This window comes from Sparus aurata, chromosome 18 (genome assembly GCF_900880675.1).
Source record: "Sparus aurata chromosome 18, fSpaAur1.1, whole genome shotgun sequence".
Classification (NCBI taxonomy): Eukaryota; Metazoa; Chordata; class Actinopteri; order Spariformes; family Sparidae; genus Sparus; species Sparus aurata.
The window spans coordinates 6,087,689-6,108,255 of record NC_044204.1 but is presented as its reverse complement, the minus strand read 5'-3'; the positions used below and the strand labels follow the sequence as shown (position 1 = coordinate 6,108,255).

Genomic DNA, 20,567 nt, shown 5'->3' with positions numbered 1-20,567 from the left:
GTGAAGTATGATTTTGCTATGAAAGATGTACTGAGTTTCATGTTAAAAATGTAATGTCAACAAATGGCCAGCATTTACTCCCTGTATTAGAAGATCTTCCAAATTTAGCTCTATGAATAAAACGTAGTCACTTCATGTTGAATTGGTGCTGCAGCAGCACAGCAGAGAAACTGATATGCAGAGGCTGTTTGGTGGTTTATCACCGTTAGCTTTTCATTACATCTGAGTATTATTGCTGCCAAATAATCATTTATTATCGGTGCGGTAATGAAATGGGCCCCCATAAAACACAATGGAATCAGGCTTCATGGGCTGGAAGGACTGAGCGCTGGATGAGCATGATAATGATAACACGCTGAGGGAATGGGAGGTGAAGGGAAAGATAATGAAATGAAAAAAGAAATAAGGAATGGAAGAGCTAAATTGTGATCTGATGACCTGTTGAGGGAGAGATTAGCCGGTGTGTATGGGAATGGTTGATGAAAGAGACATTTAGAAAGATATTTGTCAGTGTCTTAGGGCATTCGTCCAATTTAAAACTGAGAGACAATATGCAGATGTGTGGAAATAAAATGAAAGATGGAGGTGAAAGTAGTATTAAAATATGGATGAAGTGATAAGATAGATGGAGGAAGGACAGCAAGACAAAGAGAGAGGGAAGCAGCACATTGGGGCAGAGAAATAGTATAAATGTGTGAATGAATGAAGCCATTGTGAGACAGGAGAGTGGCTGATTTGTTTTCCATGGCAATGTGCTGATTGTTCCAGCAGTGCCCACTGTCTCTCATTAGAATAGAGGAGCTAAACAAAATGGTTGTGTATCAGCTGTGCATTACCATTTGTAATGTAAGGGAGCAGAAACACATGCACATGTTGTGCGAGGCATTCAATTTGATTATATAATCTTACTTTTAAACTTATGATAATAGTTCAGCCAGAAACCTCAGTTTAAGAAGTACATAATGCTGATGCTAATAATACTATTGTATTGTGGATATCATTTTTGTAAGCTTTACCAGTTTACATGTTTTTGTCTTTTTTGTTGAAGTAGCTGAACAACCCATAACAAGTGCCACTTGGCAATAACTGTGACAAGGTACACATAGGCACAGTCTCACAAAATACTTTTGTTTGAGGAAAAGATTGTGTAACATAAGCTGCATATTTAAATAGAATCTTCGTCCAGTTTGCAAATCCATACATACAGGAAATTAATGGGTGTAACTTTCTGTAACTGCAGCCGCCTCCAGCCAACCTGGACAGTATGTTTCTCTACATAGAAGATGTGATTGACGTGTCCAGTCGACTCCTCAGCCTCCTGGACCAGAAGCAAGTTCAGCCCGGAGACCCTCACTTCCTGGAGACACTCTGTAAGGGACAGGACTTAACTTTAATTTTGTTTTTACTTTTAATCAGTATAAGCCCCCAAACCTCCTGATGTGTCCCTTGGCAACATGGGCGTATCCAGCCTTAGACCAGAGGAGCTGTTAAAGTTGCTGCTGGTTTTACTGAGGCTTCCTCTTTCTAGATTGTTTGCTCTGATCACACTTGTTGACAGGAAACAAGAAAATCTTCTCACGTCCTGTTCACATTCATGTGAGAAACTTAACAAGTTCACAGTGTCAGCAGGGTCACTATTGTTGGTAATGGGTAAATCTTACATTTAATGCACACACATTAGAGCTGCTTGTTTATTGGAAATGTCTGCTAAACATTTTGCTGGTGGTGATCTGGAAAGGGGGCAGTGAAAGTGAAGGATGTTTTTTATTCACAAGTCAAGAAGTGTCTCTTCCAATGACAACAATTTATAGTTTGTCAGGATGGAGGCTTTTGATTAAATCTGGCTGTCTGCATGATGTCTATGATGACTTTACCCAATAAGAGTGTTGTAGTGTTAACCAGAATGGTGGGAGCATCACTTAAAGCATGAGTTGTGTTTAACATTATTCCAAAGGTATTTTTCCTTATTTGCATAGAGCACTCAAATAAAATGAAAGGTACAGCTAATTTGATAATAATGAAATGACAATTTTATTTAATCATCGGTTAGCATTTTAAAGGTGTAACTTATTGCCTTTTTTGGTGTCAGAATTATGCTTTACCCCTTTTTTTTGTGGTGTATGATGTATGTAAACGCATATTTTGTTTTACTGACAGGTGATTCATTCCTCAGCCTGTCTTCGGACATTGAGGAAGCCTATAGGGAATACTTAGCCAACTACAACAATGTTACAGTGGTGGAGAACAGCTACAAACAGAAGGAGGCACTTTGGAACGACATTGTCAGAGTCATCAAGACCTCAGCGTAGGTTTATATCATTTTGTCCTGTTTCACACTGGGACCAACACGACTCATTTGATTCCTGAAGTTATGTTCACTTATGCTATTCATGTCTCCAGGCCTGAAGTAAATGCCACCTCTCTGAGCTTCTTCCTGGTGATGCCGGTGCAGCGGATTGCCCGCTACCCCCTCCTCCTGCAGACCATCCAGAAACACACGGAGAAAACTCACCCGGCATATGGCCTTCTGGAGCAGACCGCTCACACCTCCATCGCCTTGAACTGTCGCATCAATGAGTACAAACGCTTCAGAGAAGTCGGTGAGCTGATGATATAGAATCATTTTATTACCCTTTAGGACAGGGTCCTTTCAGATCTGATTACTCCCATAATCAGAGATTCAATTCCTTTTGTATGGCAAAAGTTACAAGAACTTTATTAACTGCCCCTCATTCTGTGATTGTAGCTGACAAATACAAGAAGACAGAAACCCTAACCATTAAGGACAAGATCAACCGACTCAACTCCCACAGCATCGCAAAGAAGACTGCAAGGCTCAGCCAGCACATCAAACACGAGACTGGAATAGCAACTAAGGTAGGAAAGAAGCTCAATGGCACTCGTTTTAATACAACCCCTTTCATACTCGAGAAATAAACCACCTACATCTGGCTTCTGCCTTCAGTGGGAAAGGGTACAAACAAGATTTATTCATTGACTCTAGCTCTGATCGTGTGGTGGAAACATGACACCTGGGTGGGCATGCTAATTTTTGCCACTTTTATAGCGTGATGCTGTGATGTGCGTTGGAGTTCAGGATGTTGGCACATCAAAACTTTTCCATTCCTTTCCGTTCAAGCAGCGCTCAAACATCATTCATTTGGCATTAGATTTGAAAGAGGGACTGACTAAACTTTAACTTTGTCACTGGCTGTATTCTATTAGCACTGTATACTTTTTCCAGCGAGTTGGTGACGATGAATGTCACACACCCAAAAAAACAGAAAGGCAAACTCATCGACTGACAGTGGGAAAGCATTCCATCACCCATTTTTTGATTGGTTTACCTGCATTTATGCCTAAAATTTGGTGTAAAATGGTATAACTGGACCTGGCAAATGACCTTCCCTTGGTTGAATAAGACATTAGAAAGGAGAACTTAACTCATAACAATTTAAGAGGCAACATGTAAACTATGTTGAAGAGAGGATGCTTATATCTCAAGTAGGGCTGCACGATTCTGGAAAAAATGTGAATCACGATTTTTTTGCTTAGAATTGAGATCACGATTCTCTGGCACGATTTTTTTCACAAAATGTTTATTGCACTGATGAGTAAAAGAAAACATTGTAGTATGGCAGAGGCATAAAGCAATGTTTTTGGGTTTTTTTGTTCAAGTTCTATCATTGGATGAGAAATTATTTTTACAAAAGAAAAAAAATAATAATTTGTCTCCAAGATGAGAGGGAATCCTTCAATCCCTCATGTTGTACAGTGTTTATTGGGGCCGTATCTTTGGCTAGGTGATATGTGATAGCTGCTTTGATCGGCTTTCTAAAACGGAGGCGTAATATTCATCGAGCAAACATGCGACGTGACATGAAGCCCGAAGTTGGGCTGGGAACAGTTGACAACAAATTTGTCTTCAAAATAAGAGCTTTACATTGCACCCCATTGTAGTTTAGAACTGGGTTCTTAGCGGGGGGCTTTTACTTTGAAAGTAGCGACCGTTTCTAGCTTGCGCTACAACAACAAGCTAACACAACGAAACCGCTAGAGATCCAGGGGAAGCTAGCATCTCCCGGATCTCAGCGGCTGTCCAGTTGCTCAACTAGCAGGCGAGGTGGAAATAAGAGTACCCTCTGAGGCGGCAAATCGGCGGACCTAAACAGACCCCCAATTTGCCGCCCTCTGCCTAAAACCGTGGACCTAGTTGCCCAAAAGGACGGGCAGATTGGCGGCTTGCTGCCCCGTCTAAAAACGGCTTCTCACTCCCTCCTTCCAAACACTCAACTGCAGGTGGGCTTCCTCCACTGAATCACGTGTTGTAAAGACGCTTTACCACAGGTTGAGGGCGGAGGCAGCGGCAGTGCTGCGTTGGGGGGCACTTAAAAAATCCGGGAGGAAAATAGGAGCATTTGTTTGTGCTCCAGAATCGCTATGTGTAGAAATAAGATCACGTGTATGTGTGAATCGAGATCGCGATTTTTTTACGATTTTTTGTGCAGCCCTAATCTCAAGGTAACGTTTCAAGGCAATAAATTTCAAGGTCACGATCTCCCTCCAGCAGCAATGCAGTAGTTAATAATTAATCAAAACTGTGATTAAACAAGCATGATATGACCGTATATTGAACCTGCTGTTTGCTCTGGCCTGCTACTTTGCGCCTTGCAATGGTTACAGTTGTCAATCCAATGAGGATTTTTTTAAGGTCTGATCAAAGAGTTCACCTCATCCTCACATGTCTCCTGTTGCTTTATTTCTAGTAGCTTCTGACTGGATTACATTTGCCTTTTGATCCTTTTACATCTCTCATATAGTATGTAGGTCACAGCTGCATAGCGTATAGAATATGAAGAAATCAGACTTCAAAGCTCTGCAAAACCTACATTTCTGTGCTTTCACCTATCATGTAAAGCTGTTTGCTATAACTTGGTGATTCGAAACAAGTGCAACCACTTCCTTAGAGGACAGAATGGACTACTGGTACATTTCCCATGTGTGTTTTACAGAAAATTAATGATTAATGTCGTAGGACTGAGGACAGAGAGTAAGAATTGGTAATGCGTCTAGGAATCACGTTGACAAGATGAATTGAATTGCTGCATGTGGTTAACAGTGTTCTGCGGGGATCTGAGATCTGATACAAGTATATTAAACTGATTATTCAAATTGTAGGATGTTTAACCATGTATAGCATCAATTCACAAGTGCTGATCCAGCAGCTGGGGAAGGAAGCTGACATTCTATAACCAAATTTGATAAAACACTTACAGAAAATGTTTTCTACTCACATTATTATATATAGTTAATTTAGGCCTTGAGCTGAACATTTTTTGAGACATGTGAATGAATACAAAATATGCTTCAAATGAAACATCACATGACAAGTCAGAGCCATACCGCCCCGAATGTACTGTAATAAACAAAAAAACATTTTAAAATATGATTTTCTACTTGAAATGGATCAGAGCTCCATGCCTTCTTTTGATAAATGAATAATGAAGTGTCAATATATATGTCTCCCCACGTGTTTTAGCTGGTGGATGAGGAGTTTGACGCCCTGGAAGGTTTCTTTTATGTTTTGGAGCATGGGATCCTGGAGCTCCTAGAGAATGTGGAGATGTACCTGCACCACCTACAGGTATGTTATACTACATTATGCTAACTGAGTGATAATTTTATGAAGCTCTTTTTATAACACTTTGCTTATAATGTGTAACACCCAATATCTTAATTTCTATTTTTCATGGTTTAATTATGGAACAATAAATATCCTCTTATGTGTCAGGATGTTATTTGCCTCGGTTCGAGACACCAAACAGGAGGTGGCTCCATTGTAGCTGTTCACTGTAATCAAGAAAGTCTGAGTGTAAATATGGGTTTCTTTATTTACATTCACACTGCAGACAACAGTATCACACTAGGTGTGAATCTTTACTGGCTTTGCCATGCAATTCGATAACAATTCAGTTGTCAGTGATTCTAATGCAAAACGATTCTCGATGCATCTCGATGGATTTCAGTGTATGGCATCCTCCAATAATCTGTATAACTGCACTGCTGCTTCTTCATCATTTAGATTGCCCTTTGATTCAGAAAGTCCTTCCAATAATCAGACTTTACCCATCTGAGACATCCCTCCTTATAAGTTACCTTAGCCTAATGTCCGCCCACAATTCAAAGCATGAGAGCAACGTAACTTTATTGTCCAGCTGAGGCTGAACAATCAACATAAGGTGCAGGCTCTCGATTATCCTCTGTCTCTGCATCAGTGCAGTATCTTCCACATCTGCATTGCGATGCATCTTTATCATCGAGAATTTCCACACCTCTATATCATCATGTCCAGAAACTGCAGCTCAGATCTCACTTGAATGTTTGTATCTATTCTAGGAGGTGACTTGTATGTAATAGCAGCATGTGACCACAGAGATGTTTTGAAAAGACATAAATTAACTATGAAAGATGCCATCATGTCTGTGTACTAGTGCTTCTCCTGATCTACTTACTGTTTTTGATGGTCTTGTCTTGTTTTCTATGCTGACATACACTTTACCTCAATTTCAAAACCTTTTGCAGTCAAAACAAAAAATGTGTATATGCTGATATGAGCATCACTTATCTTCAGTTTGAGTCATTGAGCGAAATAGATTAAAAAGTAAACTGAAATATGCGTCAACTTCCAATAAGGGGAAAATCCCTCTTTGGACACTTTGGGGCTCCATGAGAATTCATTTTCCACACTTCTTTTTCAGCATTGTGTTTACTCAATTACACATATTCACTTTAAGCAAGCACCAAGTCAGTGGGTTTAGTGCCTTGCTTAAGGGCACCTGCTGGTCTCAATTGAAGGATGAAGAGATTGTATATCCCCGTTCAGATTAGGCTAGCCCAGACTGTAATTGGTTACTTCTGGTCTCTTGTGGAGAAGTGGAACAGAACTGGATATTTATACTTGAAGACGTTTGAGTCACGCTGTGTAAACTCAGAGGCTCCTAAATTCCCTGAGGTCAAACACATGAGTTTCTGTGTGTTTCCACTCTAAAATTATCATCTGTTGAAGCAGTTTTTCCTCTTTCTTTTCCCAAACCAACCAACCAGGATCAGCACTGTATCCTCCTTTTTTTTCATAGTTTCCTCCTAATATAACTGCAATGTATTTTTACCAGGCCAGAGAATATGTTTTTTGCTGGGAAAACTGACTGTTCTTTTTTATATTCACAAAGCAAGGTCTCTTAACAGCCTCGGTCATTCAGTACTCCCAAAATCAATCAACGGAAGTCACACCCCTGTGCAGGGTTTGACAGCTCCTTTTTCTGTGTTGGTCTGCAGGGCTTCCTGGCCTGCAAAACGGAGGAGTTTGACTTGGATATGGATGGAGAAAAGGCACCTATTTGCTACAAGGAGATTACTACCGCTCTCAGACAGTGGATTCTTCCTACATTTGTGAGTCTACCCAACCTTCTCATTCAGATACCAGTAGTATTTCGGCTCTTTACCTCAGTTAAAATTGCAATACCACAGTAATTGCACCGAAGAAAAAAAGTACTGAAACCAAAGCCTACTAGAGTATTGAAGTGAACTCACTTGTGAAGACTCGGCCCTGCCAGTCTGAAATGATTGATGCATTAACAGTTACTTGTCTCACAATAAGCATCATCTCTGCTTCTGTATAGGAGAAGAGGATGAGGACGTTAATCCACAAACCACTGTGTGCGCTCCGTGACCTCCTTGTGGGCCCGAGGAACCTGATCAGGAAAAGGCTGGACAAGCTGCTCGATTATGAATTGATTTGTGAAAAATCAAGTCTGAGCTATGAGGAGCAGGATGTGGCCAACACATACAGGTAGAGAGGGAGAGAGCGGGATCTGTTTAAAATTTTTGCATTCATATAAATTCAATTTGATTGGTTATTGCTGACTTGTCCTCTCTTCACAGGACGATGAACACGTTGCTCCTCAACGAGCTTCCTCAGTTTAACGGTTTGGCTCTGCAGATGATTTGGAGCATGTTGGGAACGTTCAGCTGTCTGCATAAAGACCTCGCCTCAGACATGGAGCAACTTTTCCAGAGCTTTGCACAACAGGTAATCTCATGATGTGTTATCCACTCAAGCCTCTGCACTGGTGACAGGATAAAGTAGAAAATAGATAAGCATTTTGGCCAGTTCTTTAAGATGGTGCTGGGATTTCTGGAGAAATTAGCAGGATGTTTAGTCATGCGGTGAGGGGGAGAACGAATAACTTGCACCAAATCAATTTTCCAAATAAGTTTTTAAAAATGTGGTAGATAACAGGATATACAAACAACTCTGTTTCAAAGGTTTAATTCAATTGTTGTACTTATTTTGTTTCTTTCTCTCTGTGTCTCTATGTTTTGTTCTTCTTCTAGCTCCCTCACAGCTCTCTTGACCCAAGTGCATTCTGGGGGTGGGCCGAGTCTGCAGTGTTGGAAGGTGCGAGGAGGATAGAAACTTTGTGTCGTAGTGTAGAGGACACACTTAATGCTCCTGTCGTCCAGGTTGGTACAAACGGAGCTGAAATAGTTTTGTTGCATTGCTGTTTTGTTGGTATGTGTCTTATACATAATTTATTTAATCAAGTTCAAGTTTTGTAAGTCAAAGATCTGTCACATGTTAACAGACAGGCACGGTAATCAACAGGCCATAAATTAACAATATCATGAAAACAACACAGTCAACACAACAAAAAGTCACTTGACACCTGACCTCTGTCACACTTTCTTGTTTTAAAACAGGTGCACAAAAAATTTGAGCTGCTTAACTGGCACTGACACGCTCAGTACCAAACATTTACACAACACTACATGTCCTGCTATATGAAGATGTTGTGAAAGGTGCAGGACAGAATGTGCCAGGAGACACTAATGTCCTTTATGACAGTTACTAGTAATAAAACACTGTGTTGAGGGATGTTTAACATTTTTAACAACTGCTTACAAACTGTCTGATGCTGTTTGTGACAACCACCACCTTAAAAAAACGGCTCTATGAAGTATTGAATCTTGGATTCAAATGACCAGTGAATGTAGATGCAGCTGGTAATGTCCGTCAGTATAGTAATGTTAACTTCAGAGCAATGTAGCGTTAATCATCACCCCAGCATCACGACCATGTGCCACAGGTGTCAGTTCTTGAGAATGCAGAGGTTGTACAAAATTATGTTCTCTCTTTTGGAAGCTCTTTGTGTTTACTTCACAGTCCATAGTTTTTTTGGCCTACCAGTCCAACCACAGTATAACCAGAATACCAGGCATTAGATATCATAAAAGAATCTAAAGTTCACTTCTACATTAATCACAAGATATTAGTATTTTATGGTTACATGCTACACATGTTCATCCCTGTTTTACATCAAATTGGAAAAAGCTGCTATTATATTCTTACTTTTCATACGTTTCTGCAGAAAGAAAGCTTTCTTAGTCCTTTAAATGAAAATATAAGCATTGAATTCCTTTTTAAATCGACGCAAAATATAGGCTATCCTAATCAAGTGAGGCTCTTTGGTCTAAAAAATCTCAGCAGCTATTACATTATCCAGTTCAACTACCTGTCAGATATCTTGAAGTCACATTCGTTTAACCTACCAGGAAACCTGCTTTAGTAACCTACCGAAAGAGCAGATTGGACAGTTTATGACAGGTAATCATTTTGTACTGTGCTCATACTGTCATCATATGTTCAGATTTACACCATTCATGAGTAACTACAAATCAGTAATAGATAAAAACACTCGGCATGTGCTTCGGGTTCTGTTACTTCCTGGTTTGTTCACATATTCAGTGACAGGAAATGTAACATTTTTCTGCGTAGCTGTCATTCCGAGTAGGACTGTGATTTTTCATTGCAGGCTGGACAAGGTTTGATGTGATTCATGACTCTGGATTATGTTTTCAAGTATTTTTAAAGCTTCTTCCTCAAATGAGTGGATTCTCATTGTTCAACAGCAGGATTGCCTCTTATCTTATTTGTAAATCTGCAGAATTAAAAATTGAATATGCAGTCAGAAGCTTAAACTAAAGATTTTATATTTTCTACTTCGAAACTTATTTAACCCAGTTTGGGATGTTACAAGAAAGTGAGCACACATGTTCATCAGTAAAGTAAAGTAAAGTTTGTATAAGTTCAGTATAAATATAAGTTTGTGTATGTCAGTCAGCAACCAAACTGTCCTTTTTACCTTTTCACATCTAATTGATATTTAATTTCTGTCAATTTAACTCTACACTCTCTTCTGCCTTGTATGATTTTTCTGTCAGCCCTTGAGTCCATCCTCTCAGCGCCGTCTGAAGCAGCTAACAGATAAGCACGGTTCTGGAAAGATCTACCAGGTGATGGGGACGGTGGTGGGCAGCCGGGACCTGGACCTGAATCTGGCCAAAGGGGAGCTGGTGGCTATTATCAGTGAGGCAGACAGCCGGGGAGACAAGCGAAGATGGCTGGTCGATGCAGGAGGTAAGAACTAACATCCTCCTACTATCAACAAGAAGCATTCATAAAAAAGATCAAATCTTTTGTCTCAGTCTTTGTTGCTAATTTCACTAAGACCGTTTTGGCTGTACATTATTTTTATGTCTTTGATAAAGTTAATTAACTGGATCTCTTGTGTGTTCATTCATGCTGACTTTTTCTGCCCATGTTAACTTCAGAGTTCTTGTTCCAATTATTAATTTGTCTCTGAAATTTAAATGTAATTGAAATGTAACTGTTAGTCTTAGTCTTAATTTTTGTTTAAAATGAAAGTAAAGTGAACCTGAAACCTGCAGACATATTTATGAGAGCATCATTTGTGATCGTGGCTGGTGCTGGCATTAACAAGTGGAGATTTGAGATATGAATTAAGAAGCGGTTACTGTCTATATTAACAGATGTGGAGATTAAAAAACATTTACTAAAGTGAGGTTATATGATATGTGTAGCATGTAGAAACCCAGGGATGATAGAAGCTTCAGGTATTGCTATAGAATATATTTTGTTGATGAAGATTCTCAGTTATCCAGGTCATGATAATTCTGTAAATAAGGACACGTTTGAGCTCTGAGTTTCAGTGTTGTTACGGCCACTTGTGGGTCATTGATTTAACCGGCCTTCATGTGGGTTGTTAGGGCTAGGTGAGCCCATGTGTGAATGGTTGTTAAGCTGTCTGGGGAGAGAACTCAGTGCTGCATTGTAGGTCGGGGATAAGTAATGTTGTAGACAAGAAGCCTTTTGGATGAGAGTTGATACATCTTCAAGAAACTGAAAGATGTCCAGTCGCCTATAATACAGCACTTGGAGCTGTAGAAATTACTTTTATGCCAAAGCAGTTTTACTTAAATACAACTCATTGGCCCCATCTTTTGGGTGTTTTTGTTACTGCAACCACCAAAAACTAGTGTAACTCAAGGCAGTTACACTGTGGGTACAAGCTTGCATCTAAGTTGGAAGTCTCCTCCAATGAAATGCATTTTTCAGCTCTGACAGATATTCACATGGTAACATTTTACAGCTTTCAAAGGAACAACACCTCCTTTATCTGTGATTGTTGCACGCAGGCAGAAGAGGTTATGTTCCCTCCTCGAAGCTGCTTCGCTATCACCAGCCAACAGAGGACCCGCCCCCTTCGCCACACCTGACCCTGCCTGTGGGCGGGGCAGGAATCAGAAGACACTCCTACACCCCAGAGGGCCGACCACTGACCGTCATGAGCCAACCATGCTTCCAGGTGATTGATTGATTCACTTTATTTATGTGAAACAAACTTCTCACTCATTACACATAATCCCTCTAATGTTTAGAGGATTAGGGTAGATGCTGGAGCAACTTCCTGCCTACATTTGCATATTAAAGCTGTAGAGAGTGATTCTTTTCAAACTGTCTCAATCCATGCCTCAATGCTTTGAGATACAGAGTTCAAATGATCACACAAATCTTATGTGAAATAAATTAGTTTAAAAGGGCCTCGCTCGTGTTGGTTATATTGCAAGGTATGTGAAGTGACATCTCCACTTGCTGCTCTGAGTTTAAATGATCTAATATCAGACACCTGTGTGTGTGTGTGTGTGTGTGTGTGTGTGTGTGTGTGTGTGTGTGCGTGTGTGTGTGTGTGTGAGCATGTTTGTATATGACAGAGAGAGAATCTGTGCTTATCCAGCCATGTTTAGGTTTAATTATTTGTGTATCCATATCTGTAAAAGGGCATAATGGAGCATGGGAAAGAGTGCATGTGTGTGTGCGTGTGTGTGATAGATTTTTGTACTTGCGCTTGCATGTTATTAATGGAAAGGTCCATAATTAGCTGTTTAACCTTGTAAGTGGGTTATGGTGAGAAGGGAGTTAATTTATGTGAGGCAGGACTGCAGGCTGAGATAGAGCGTGTTCCTGTGTCTGTGTCTGAGTGTGTGTGTGTGTTGTGAGATTGATTTACATTTGCAACACATGTGAGTGTGAGAGGGGAGTGTCATGGCTTGTAAATTTGCGATGGTTCATGTGGATGTGTACATGTGAGAAAGAGAGATTTAGGTGAGTGGATGAGAAAGCAGGATTGCATTAGTTGCCAGGTGTGCGTGTGTGTGTGTGTGTGTGTGTGCGCGCGTGTTATGACTCCTCACTGCCTGTTAAAGTGAGTGATTGCTCCAGTGACCTTATAGAGACAGGTTTTCATGTGCCCTCCTCCCCATGACCCTGAGTCTGCTCATATACAAAATATACACACCCTCAGCCCTGTCCTCACTACTGAAGATAAAACAATGAGTGTTCTTTCATCCACACTAAGCTGCTGTTTTCCACTACAGGAAACGTGTCTTTTGAAAAACTAGAATGTTCTTTTGTCAGTGTCTGAGGAAAATGGGGACCATGTATCACTGTCAAACTATAGATACATGACAGTGTAGTAGAATTCATCGATATGGCACATTCATCTTTGCTGTGACTTTCTCTGTGACAGACAGCATTAGACAGCATTCGAGACAAAGACAAAAAAATTCTCAGTAGGATATATACGATTTTTGTTTATAGCTTCTGATTCAATGCAGCAGAAGCTATGAGTCTACAGTGTCATCTCTTGTAATTATAGTAGAATCGGAAGTTGACCATGTAGAATCCAGAATATTTGTACTTTTTAAATACTGTCATCTCAGTGCAGGGTTATCCGAGGGTGGTTTCAGCCTCTGCATGCAGGTTACTACATTGTTTGTTTTAGGCACTGATTGGATCTTATCATCATTTTAATAACATAACAGCCTATGTTATAACAGTTAAGATAAGACATTTTTATTTAACATTTTTGTGATTTTGTAACAGGTTTTATAATATAACAAGATGAAGTGATATGTTATATCCAGGAGGGCTTTTTCTTAACATTATTGGGTACATACCTAGTATTAAATAAATAAAAATAGTGCCATAGTAACATGAAAATATCTTGTCATGATGTGAAGAGGGGCTTTTTAAAACAAAGACTGTTTTTATAGCGTTAAACACATTTCACTCTGATATATATGTATATATATATATATATATATATATATATATATATATATATATATATATATATATATATATATATATATATATATATATATATATATATATATATACATATATATATATATATATAATATATATATAATATATATATATATAATATACATATATATATATTATATACATATATATATATATATATATATATATATATATATATATATATATATATATATATATATATATATATATATATATATATATATATATATATATATATATATATGTATATATGTATGTATGTATGTATGTATATGTATATATATATATATATATATATATACACGCACGCACAGTGGCTGCACTTACACTTTGTGTCTACATCAAATGTAGATCTATCAATTCCTCACATTAATAAACATTAAATGTCTGGCTCCTGTAGACTTCTCTGTCTCTCACATTTGTGGCCCCACCATGTTGTCATGACAATATTCAAACACACTGAGGCGCCGTTTGGCTACACCACCCTCCTCAACTCTGTCATTTCCAGCAGAGACTGCTGCACCTTATATTCTCTCAGCTCCTGCAACATGAATCACTCTGCAGCGGATAGCCATGGTCACTTCTTTTTTTTTCTCCTCCATGTCTCTGCCCGGCAAAATGCTAATTAAATGCTAATTGGTGTAGGCTGTCAGGGCAGCGCTAATGTCGTAGCTGAGAGGTGAGCTGAGGTGAAGGGTTTGTTAATGACACCGAGCAGCCGGCTAAACTCGGCTATTAGCACTGCTGGGGCACTCTGTCATACCAACACCGGGCTCATTAGAAAGCCTTCATTCTGTCTGCATGTGTGTATGTGTGTGTGTGTGTGTGTGTGTGTGTGGTGATGAGATGGGATTTGTCAAGACATAACTAGTGGGCTTAACCTTTTCAGGGAATATTACAATGATCTGTAGTTGTGTTAGTGTCTGTGAGCCTGTGTGTGTTCGCATTTGTACCTATATGCATGCATTATGTTAGTTTGCTCTATGTGTTGTGATACTTGTGTCATTTTTTAGCAATGTCCTGGTCAAGTTGTTTGGTCCCAATCCCAATCGGAGTCCATCAGTACTTGGTATCTGCCATGGACTGTATAAAACATGGACCTAGTCTTAGTAACATCACCCACAGGTTTCTGAAGAGCTGTATGTGAAGCTCAGTGTAGTGACTCTGGTCGTTGCCGTCCTGGCTGTGCCTGCTCCTGAAAAAGAGAGGTGTGGTTAAACATAGTTAATAAACCTTGTGATTTCATATGATAAATGAAAGATACAACTAGAGAATGTGACTGACACATGCAATCAGCTTGAGGAGTAGTTTTCAAAAAAGACACACTGAGTCCACTCTGATTCTAGAGTGGTGTAATAGAGTGGAAGTTCTTCCCTCACCAAAGGTCTTTGGCAGTGTTCAGGTCCCAGCTGCAGGGAGCAATTTGAGCAGATAACTGACAAATTAAATGTTAAAGTTTAAATTTAATTTGTCAGGTTACTCAATTAGCTGAACTGAATTAACATTAATAAGTGACAGCTGATGTGACATGCTGCTGGCAACATTTGTCAAATTAAATGGTGAAAGTGAATGAAATGTTTCCTACCGGCTAAAAATGAGAGGTTTTGCTTTGTACTTTGTGCAACCCTCTCTGTTGATGATAATTACCATCTGTGTTTAACAAAGTTTGTATTTTGCTACACTTAGTGTGTCACTCACCAAATAATTTCTTCACAGCAATCTAACTTTCCCACACACAGGCAGTGAAATGTGATGTGGCATTAGCAGACTGAGGTGGACAAACTACAGTAAATTTCAGTAAATGTCAAAAGACAACTGAGATGTCTTAAAATGTAAAATGGCCACTTTAGAGAGGATAAACCCTGTAGAGTTATGTAACAGCATAACCTTTCCTTTGATGCCTCTTACCACACTTTACCTTTTCGACAATTTTACTTCTACGAATGATGTTAGAAAATAATTTGTATCTACATTTTCCTCTTATCACATCAGTTTGTTCTCTGCTATGGAATTAGCATTAAATCTTCTCAGACTACCTTGCATGGCTGACTTCTAGTCTTGTTTATGACTCAGCATTCTGTCTTCCAGGTGTTTGCGGCCTATGACTTCACAGCAAGAGGAAACCATGAAGTATCTGTTCGAACTGGCGAGCCAGTCCGTGTCCTGGAGCCCCACGACAAACGAGGGAATCCTGAATGGAGTCTGGTGGAGGCGAGAGGTGGGCAGAGAGGCTACGTGCCCTCCAACTACCTCGCAATCATGCCTGTTGGGACTGGACCAGCTGGAACTCACCAGCCCTACTGAAGGGAACGACGAAATGAAGGAGAGAAAAAACTGCAGATTCTAAAGTATCAGCATGTACAGTACCACAGTGGTTTTAGGCTTACAGCAGTATTTTTGAAATGGAGAGGCACCTTCTTGTAGCATGTATTACAAAGTGAAGTTTTTTAAAACATAATTAAGACGGTTTGACAGCCACAATGTGAGCCAAGTTATGTTCTCTACTTTTTCAGTTTTACAGCCTGAATTTTAAAAAGCAAACCAGAAAAGTCCAAAATCACAAATAATGCATCAACAATCATTACAGCATACAGCGCCCTCTATGCTTAGACCCTGATTGGATAACGATTGTTACCTTTTTTAGGTAAGGGCCTATTGGCCTTCATTTGTAGGCCATTTCTGCACTCACGCAGACATATTTGAAAATGCCTTTTTTGGTCCACACTAAGAATGTATCTTTCCAAAATTGTTCTCAAAGCCAGATAGTGCCAACACACAGATAGATATTTTAAAAACACTGACATCTGAAAAAGATGGTGGTCGAGAATTACCTTATTTTCTTTTTTTTTTTTACTGTGGGCCTGGCCTAACTGGAGTTAATCTATGTGACACACTGGAAAAAATAGGTGTGGTGTCTTGCTCAAGAACACTATGGCAGAGCAGATGCTTAATAAGAAGGAATTTAACGTTGTATTTATAAGCTGAAGGATGATCATTTATGTTGCACAGCAATTTTTTATTACCATTGCTACAAAGCCCCAGAGATGAAGTAGATGAGGAATAGTATTAGAGGTGTATTGGGGTTAACAGACATGTATAAATACAAGGACACTTGAATTTAAAACCATTGACTGTATGTTCTAATTACAGTGTTCATGTGTTAGTGAGTTAAACTGCAACACACAGAGAGCACGAGTTGGTGTGTGTGCGCGTGTGCCTCTGTTTGATATGAAATTGAGCTGACAGGTGAATGTGTGTGTCCGTGTGAGAGTGTACGTGTGTTGAGTCTCCTCCTCCTCACCTGGAGGCAGGAGCAGTACTGTATCGAGACTGACAGGTACACAGCACTCTCATCAACCCAGACTGTGTAATGTGATGTAAATGTTAAATGTCTCCAGGGCCGAGTAGGAGAGAAACCGAGAGGAGAAAGGGAGAGGAGGAGGAGGAGGAGATGTAAAGACAGAGGAAGGAACAGGGAGACAAACTGAAAGAGTTGGAGGGGAAATGTGAAGATCAGCAGGCGAGCAGGAGACTCAGCAGAGTTATCCTGTTAGTGTGGATGTGTCTTTTCTCTCAGCCTCCCTCCTTCTCCTTCTCTAACCGTAAGCTGATTTAAATTCACTCCTCTCTCCCTGCGTGTGCAAAGGCAATGTGTTGCTGTTGTGCTTTCGTTCACTCAGCTACTATTACAGTGACGACTAAATTGCTCCTTCAGGTTTTGGGCTTGAAAAGGTTTTAATCTTGGATATAAAACATTACAGATGTGACTGAAGCGGCCTACTTCTGTATTCATAGCCACCTTGATGATGCTGGTTGCCATGGATACTGTTCAATCAGTGCAGGCCACGTCTTCCTGTGGCAACTCGTCAAGTCGGCTCGACTGTGACAAAACATTTAGCAACGGCAGAATTTAATTGTTATTGCCAGTTTACCGAAAGTTTGCTACAGGTGTACAGACCTGAACGACAAGAGGAAGCATTCTGCACCATGGTCTCAGTGGGTCCACCTCTGTATATGACACATAGGTCTCGTTCCTGATCCTGGAGTCAAGTCTTCATCTCTCATCTTTGTCCATTATTGATAATATGTACAATATAATGGGAGATCTAGATGTTGAACAGAACAACAGTCATCGATTGATGTCCAGATATTAAACTATCGCTAACGCAATAAAAAGCGCTTCATATCTCAACATGTCCGTGTTAGTCAGCAAGACAAAAAGCCTAACCAAAACAGCACAAACTGTACATTTTTGGCAATTAAGCCCCGCCCCTTACAATCAAGAACATTTCCTTGGAGTAGAACAAGCCCCATTCATGTCTTGACGAGGTTAAAAGATATTTAAAGATCCAGTGTTTGGGGTTTCGGGAGATTTAGAGGCAGAAATGGAACAGAATATTTACCAGCCATGACAGCATCTGTGATTGCCAGGTGTTTATATGTCTGACTGTTTGTCAGTCTTTCTTTCCAGACCCTGACCTGTAGCTGATTTATTTTATTGAGGATTATTACATTTGTTTGAGTGTTTCTATTTCTACTGGCTCACGCTTTCTGACATTTACAGCACTAGCAACCCAGCAGCAACTCACCCACCAATTACAATGCATTGTAATTCACTCATGTGATGCTACTCAGCCCGTCAAATCTGTCTGTTGAGCTCAGCACGGTGATTTGAGTTGGTAAGATGGACACACAGATGAGAGAATTTGGAGAGACAACAGATGGAGAAGTCGAGATTAGACTTGCATGTTTATTCTTCCCACAAACTGTTCAAAATTAGTACGACTTATATCTTAATAAGTGGCGTGGCAATATAGTAGCCCAGATTGGACAGGCCACTGTTTTTAGCAGCCACCGTGGGGGAGGGTGAGATGAGGGGGCTTTCATTGGTTGCAGTCTGTAATCTCACAGCTAGATGGCACTAAATCCCAAAGATTGGACCTTTTTATTGTTAATTGAAGATTATATGTGTAGGTAGACACAATTGGTATGAAGTAGTAAGCAATCTACGCATATACAGTAGAATTTGAAACCTTCACAACAAAGAAAATTTGACTATTTTGAGAGGGCAGCACCAATTAAATCTTTCAGATAACATGTCCACGATGGTGGCGCCTTCTTGACAGCAGCTGCACATGACATTCCTGAAAGTGGACGAGAATGTTTTTGCATAAAATGTGAGTGTTTTTCCGCTGGTTGGTGCTGTATCAGCTGCTGTGGGTGTGAAGCACGGGGAGGGAGGCTGCTCAGCTGGAGCTTAGCTGTTCCCATCCATCTGAATGTCAGGACGTAGCAGAGCAGCAGGAGGGACAGAGAGAGAGAGAGAGAGTGTGTGTGCGTGCGTGTGTGTGTGTGTGATGTTACTAATATACCAAAATACCAGATGTCCTCAAGGTTAGTAAGAAGGAGGAAAATAAGGAAATCCCCCCTGGCTGACAACATTTTATCTGCTTTCACCTCTTCATAGGCCAGTTTGAAAGGAGTTCAGCCTTTAAATGTTAGTTTAATGGTAATGGTGTAATATATTGTATTTTTGGATCTGTTCCGCTGTTCAGTCTTCATTTTAATTACCATTATTAACTGCTTGAAGCTGCTACTGCTACTACTGGCTCCTTCCAATTTGAATCCATTTTGTTTTTGAAAGTACTTTCTTATTCCCTGTGAAAATAAAAATTTTCCACAATTTTTAAAAATTAATATGTAGCCGTAATATGTAGCAACTAAACAACATTATTTCACCACACACTATTAGAGAACATAATGTGTATATTATTTACAAGCATGTAGTGTAGTTAAAGGTGGATTTTTCCATCTAAATCAGGACAAAATTTCAGCTCGGTATAGTAGTTAGGACATTAACATTGTCCTTCTAGGTCCATTGATAACCTTCCAGAAATCGTGTGTGTGTGTGTGTGTGTGTGCGCGTGCGCGCGCTTTTATTACCAAAGAGGGCTGTCATTTTTCAACTCACAACACTAGAGGGAGTAGAGGACAAAGGATGGTTGATGAGGGAGCCTGTGTCTCACTGCAACTGGAAAATGTGTGTGTGTGTGTGTGTGTGTGTGTGTGTGTGTACCTGTGTCAGTATTGGTGCTTTCCTGAGAGCAGCAGCTGAACAGTGACCTGTACATTCTGTTCATATTGTTCAGTTTACCTGTCATTTATTTTCTGTTAACCAACGTGACGTGTAACATGTTTAACCTGCTGATGATCTGGTTCTACAGTCTGTACAGCATTTTTGATTATAACTTATTGTTTTGTTACTGTTTCGTCATATTGTTGTTTTTAACTTATTCGATGCCGCGGGGGAATATGACCTGAGATGAGTCAGGTAGTCTTTGAAGTGTTGCCAAAGTTATGATGTTGAACTCCCTCTCACACATGTATTCACACAGCAGATGGGAGTTTCTGCAGTGCAGCAGTAGTACCTGTCAGGGCAGCTGTGAGCTGACTGTGTGGCTTCAATAAAACTAAACGGTAAACCTGAGTTGAGTGTCCTCAAGTCACTTCACACTAAAACAATATCCAAAATATTGATAATACAGCCTGCACCAACGAAAATCAGTTTAATCATCTAGAATATGATTGAATAATACATATTTTAATGATTTGTCTTGTGACAGTTCCAGAAACACCCAATATATAAGTAAAACATGAAAAATGTAACCTGGGAACCAGATGAATCTGCGAGCTCAGGTTTTACTTGCTCTGACAGATGCTTTTGGTGCCACTCCTGTTCAGCCAGATTTCCAGCTTACCTGGTCTGTGTTGGGCCAGTCACAACATTTTTTTTTTTTTTAATGGCTCGATATGAAACGACCAAGTTGGCTGTGAAAGAGAGGCTGGGTGTCTGGGTCACTGGAGAAAAGGGTTTATTTTGACCAAACCAGAGGTGACAATTGTCAGAACGGCGAACTCAGATGGTTTTGGTGAGTTTATTTTCTTTCTGTTCAGTTTTAATTTAGTCTAAATTTAGGACAAAGTACTGTTTTTGTCAATGGAGTTTGGTGAGACCAACATATCTGCAGTTTCTAGCTAA

At 39.9% G+C, this 20,567-nt stretch overlaps 1 protein-coding gene across 5 annotated transcripts in view; it reads left to right on the top strand.

Moving 5' to 3' along the window:
- Positions 1–20,015, top strand: part of arhgef37 (Rho guanine nucleotide exchange factor (GEF) 37) — a 28,847-nt gene extending 8,832 nt beyond the window's left edge. For all 5 annotated transcript variants that reach the window (XM_030396938.1, XM_030396937.1, XM_030396936.1 and 2 more), the window contains 12 exons: positions 1,241–1,370; positions 2,158–2,305; positions 2,401–2,600; positions 2,747–2,877; positions 5,540–5,644; positions 7,336–7,449; positions 7,680–7,849; positions 7,942–8,089; positions 8,395–8,523; positions 10,282–10,477; positions 11,557–11,726; positions 15,617–20,015. In XM_030396938.1, the coding sequence (XP_030252798.1) occupies positions 1,241–1,370; positions 2,158–2,305; positions 2,401–2,600; positions 2,747–2,877; positions 5,540–5,644; positions 7,336–7,449; positions 7,680–7,849; positions 7,942–8,089; positions 8,395–8,523; positions 10,282–10,477; positions 11,557–11,726; positions 15,617–15,832 (1,857 nt within the window). In that variant the 3' untranslated portion in view covers positions 15,833–20,015. The remainder of the gene's footprint in view (positions 1–1,240; positions 1,371–2,157; positions 2,306–2,400; positions 2,601–2,746; positions 2,878–5,539; positions 5,645–7,335; positions 7,450–7,679; positions 7,850–7,941; positions 8,090–8,394; positions 8,524–10,281; positions 10,478–11,556; positions 11,727–15,616) is intronic.
- The last annotated feature ends 552 nt before the right edge of the window (positions 20,016–20,567 follow it).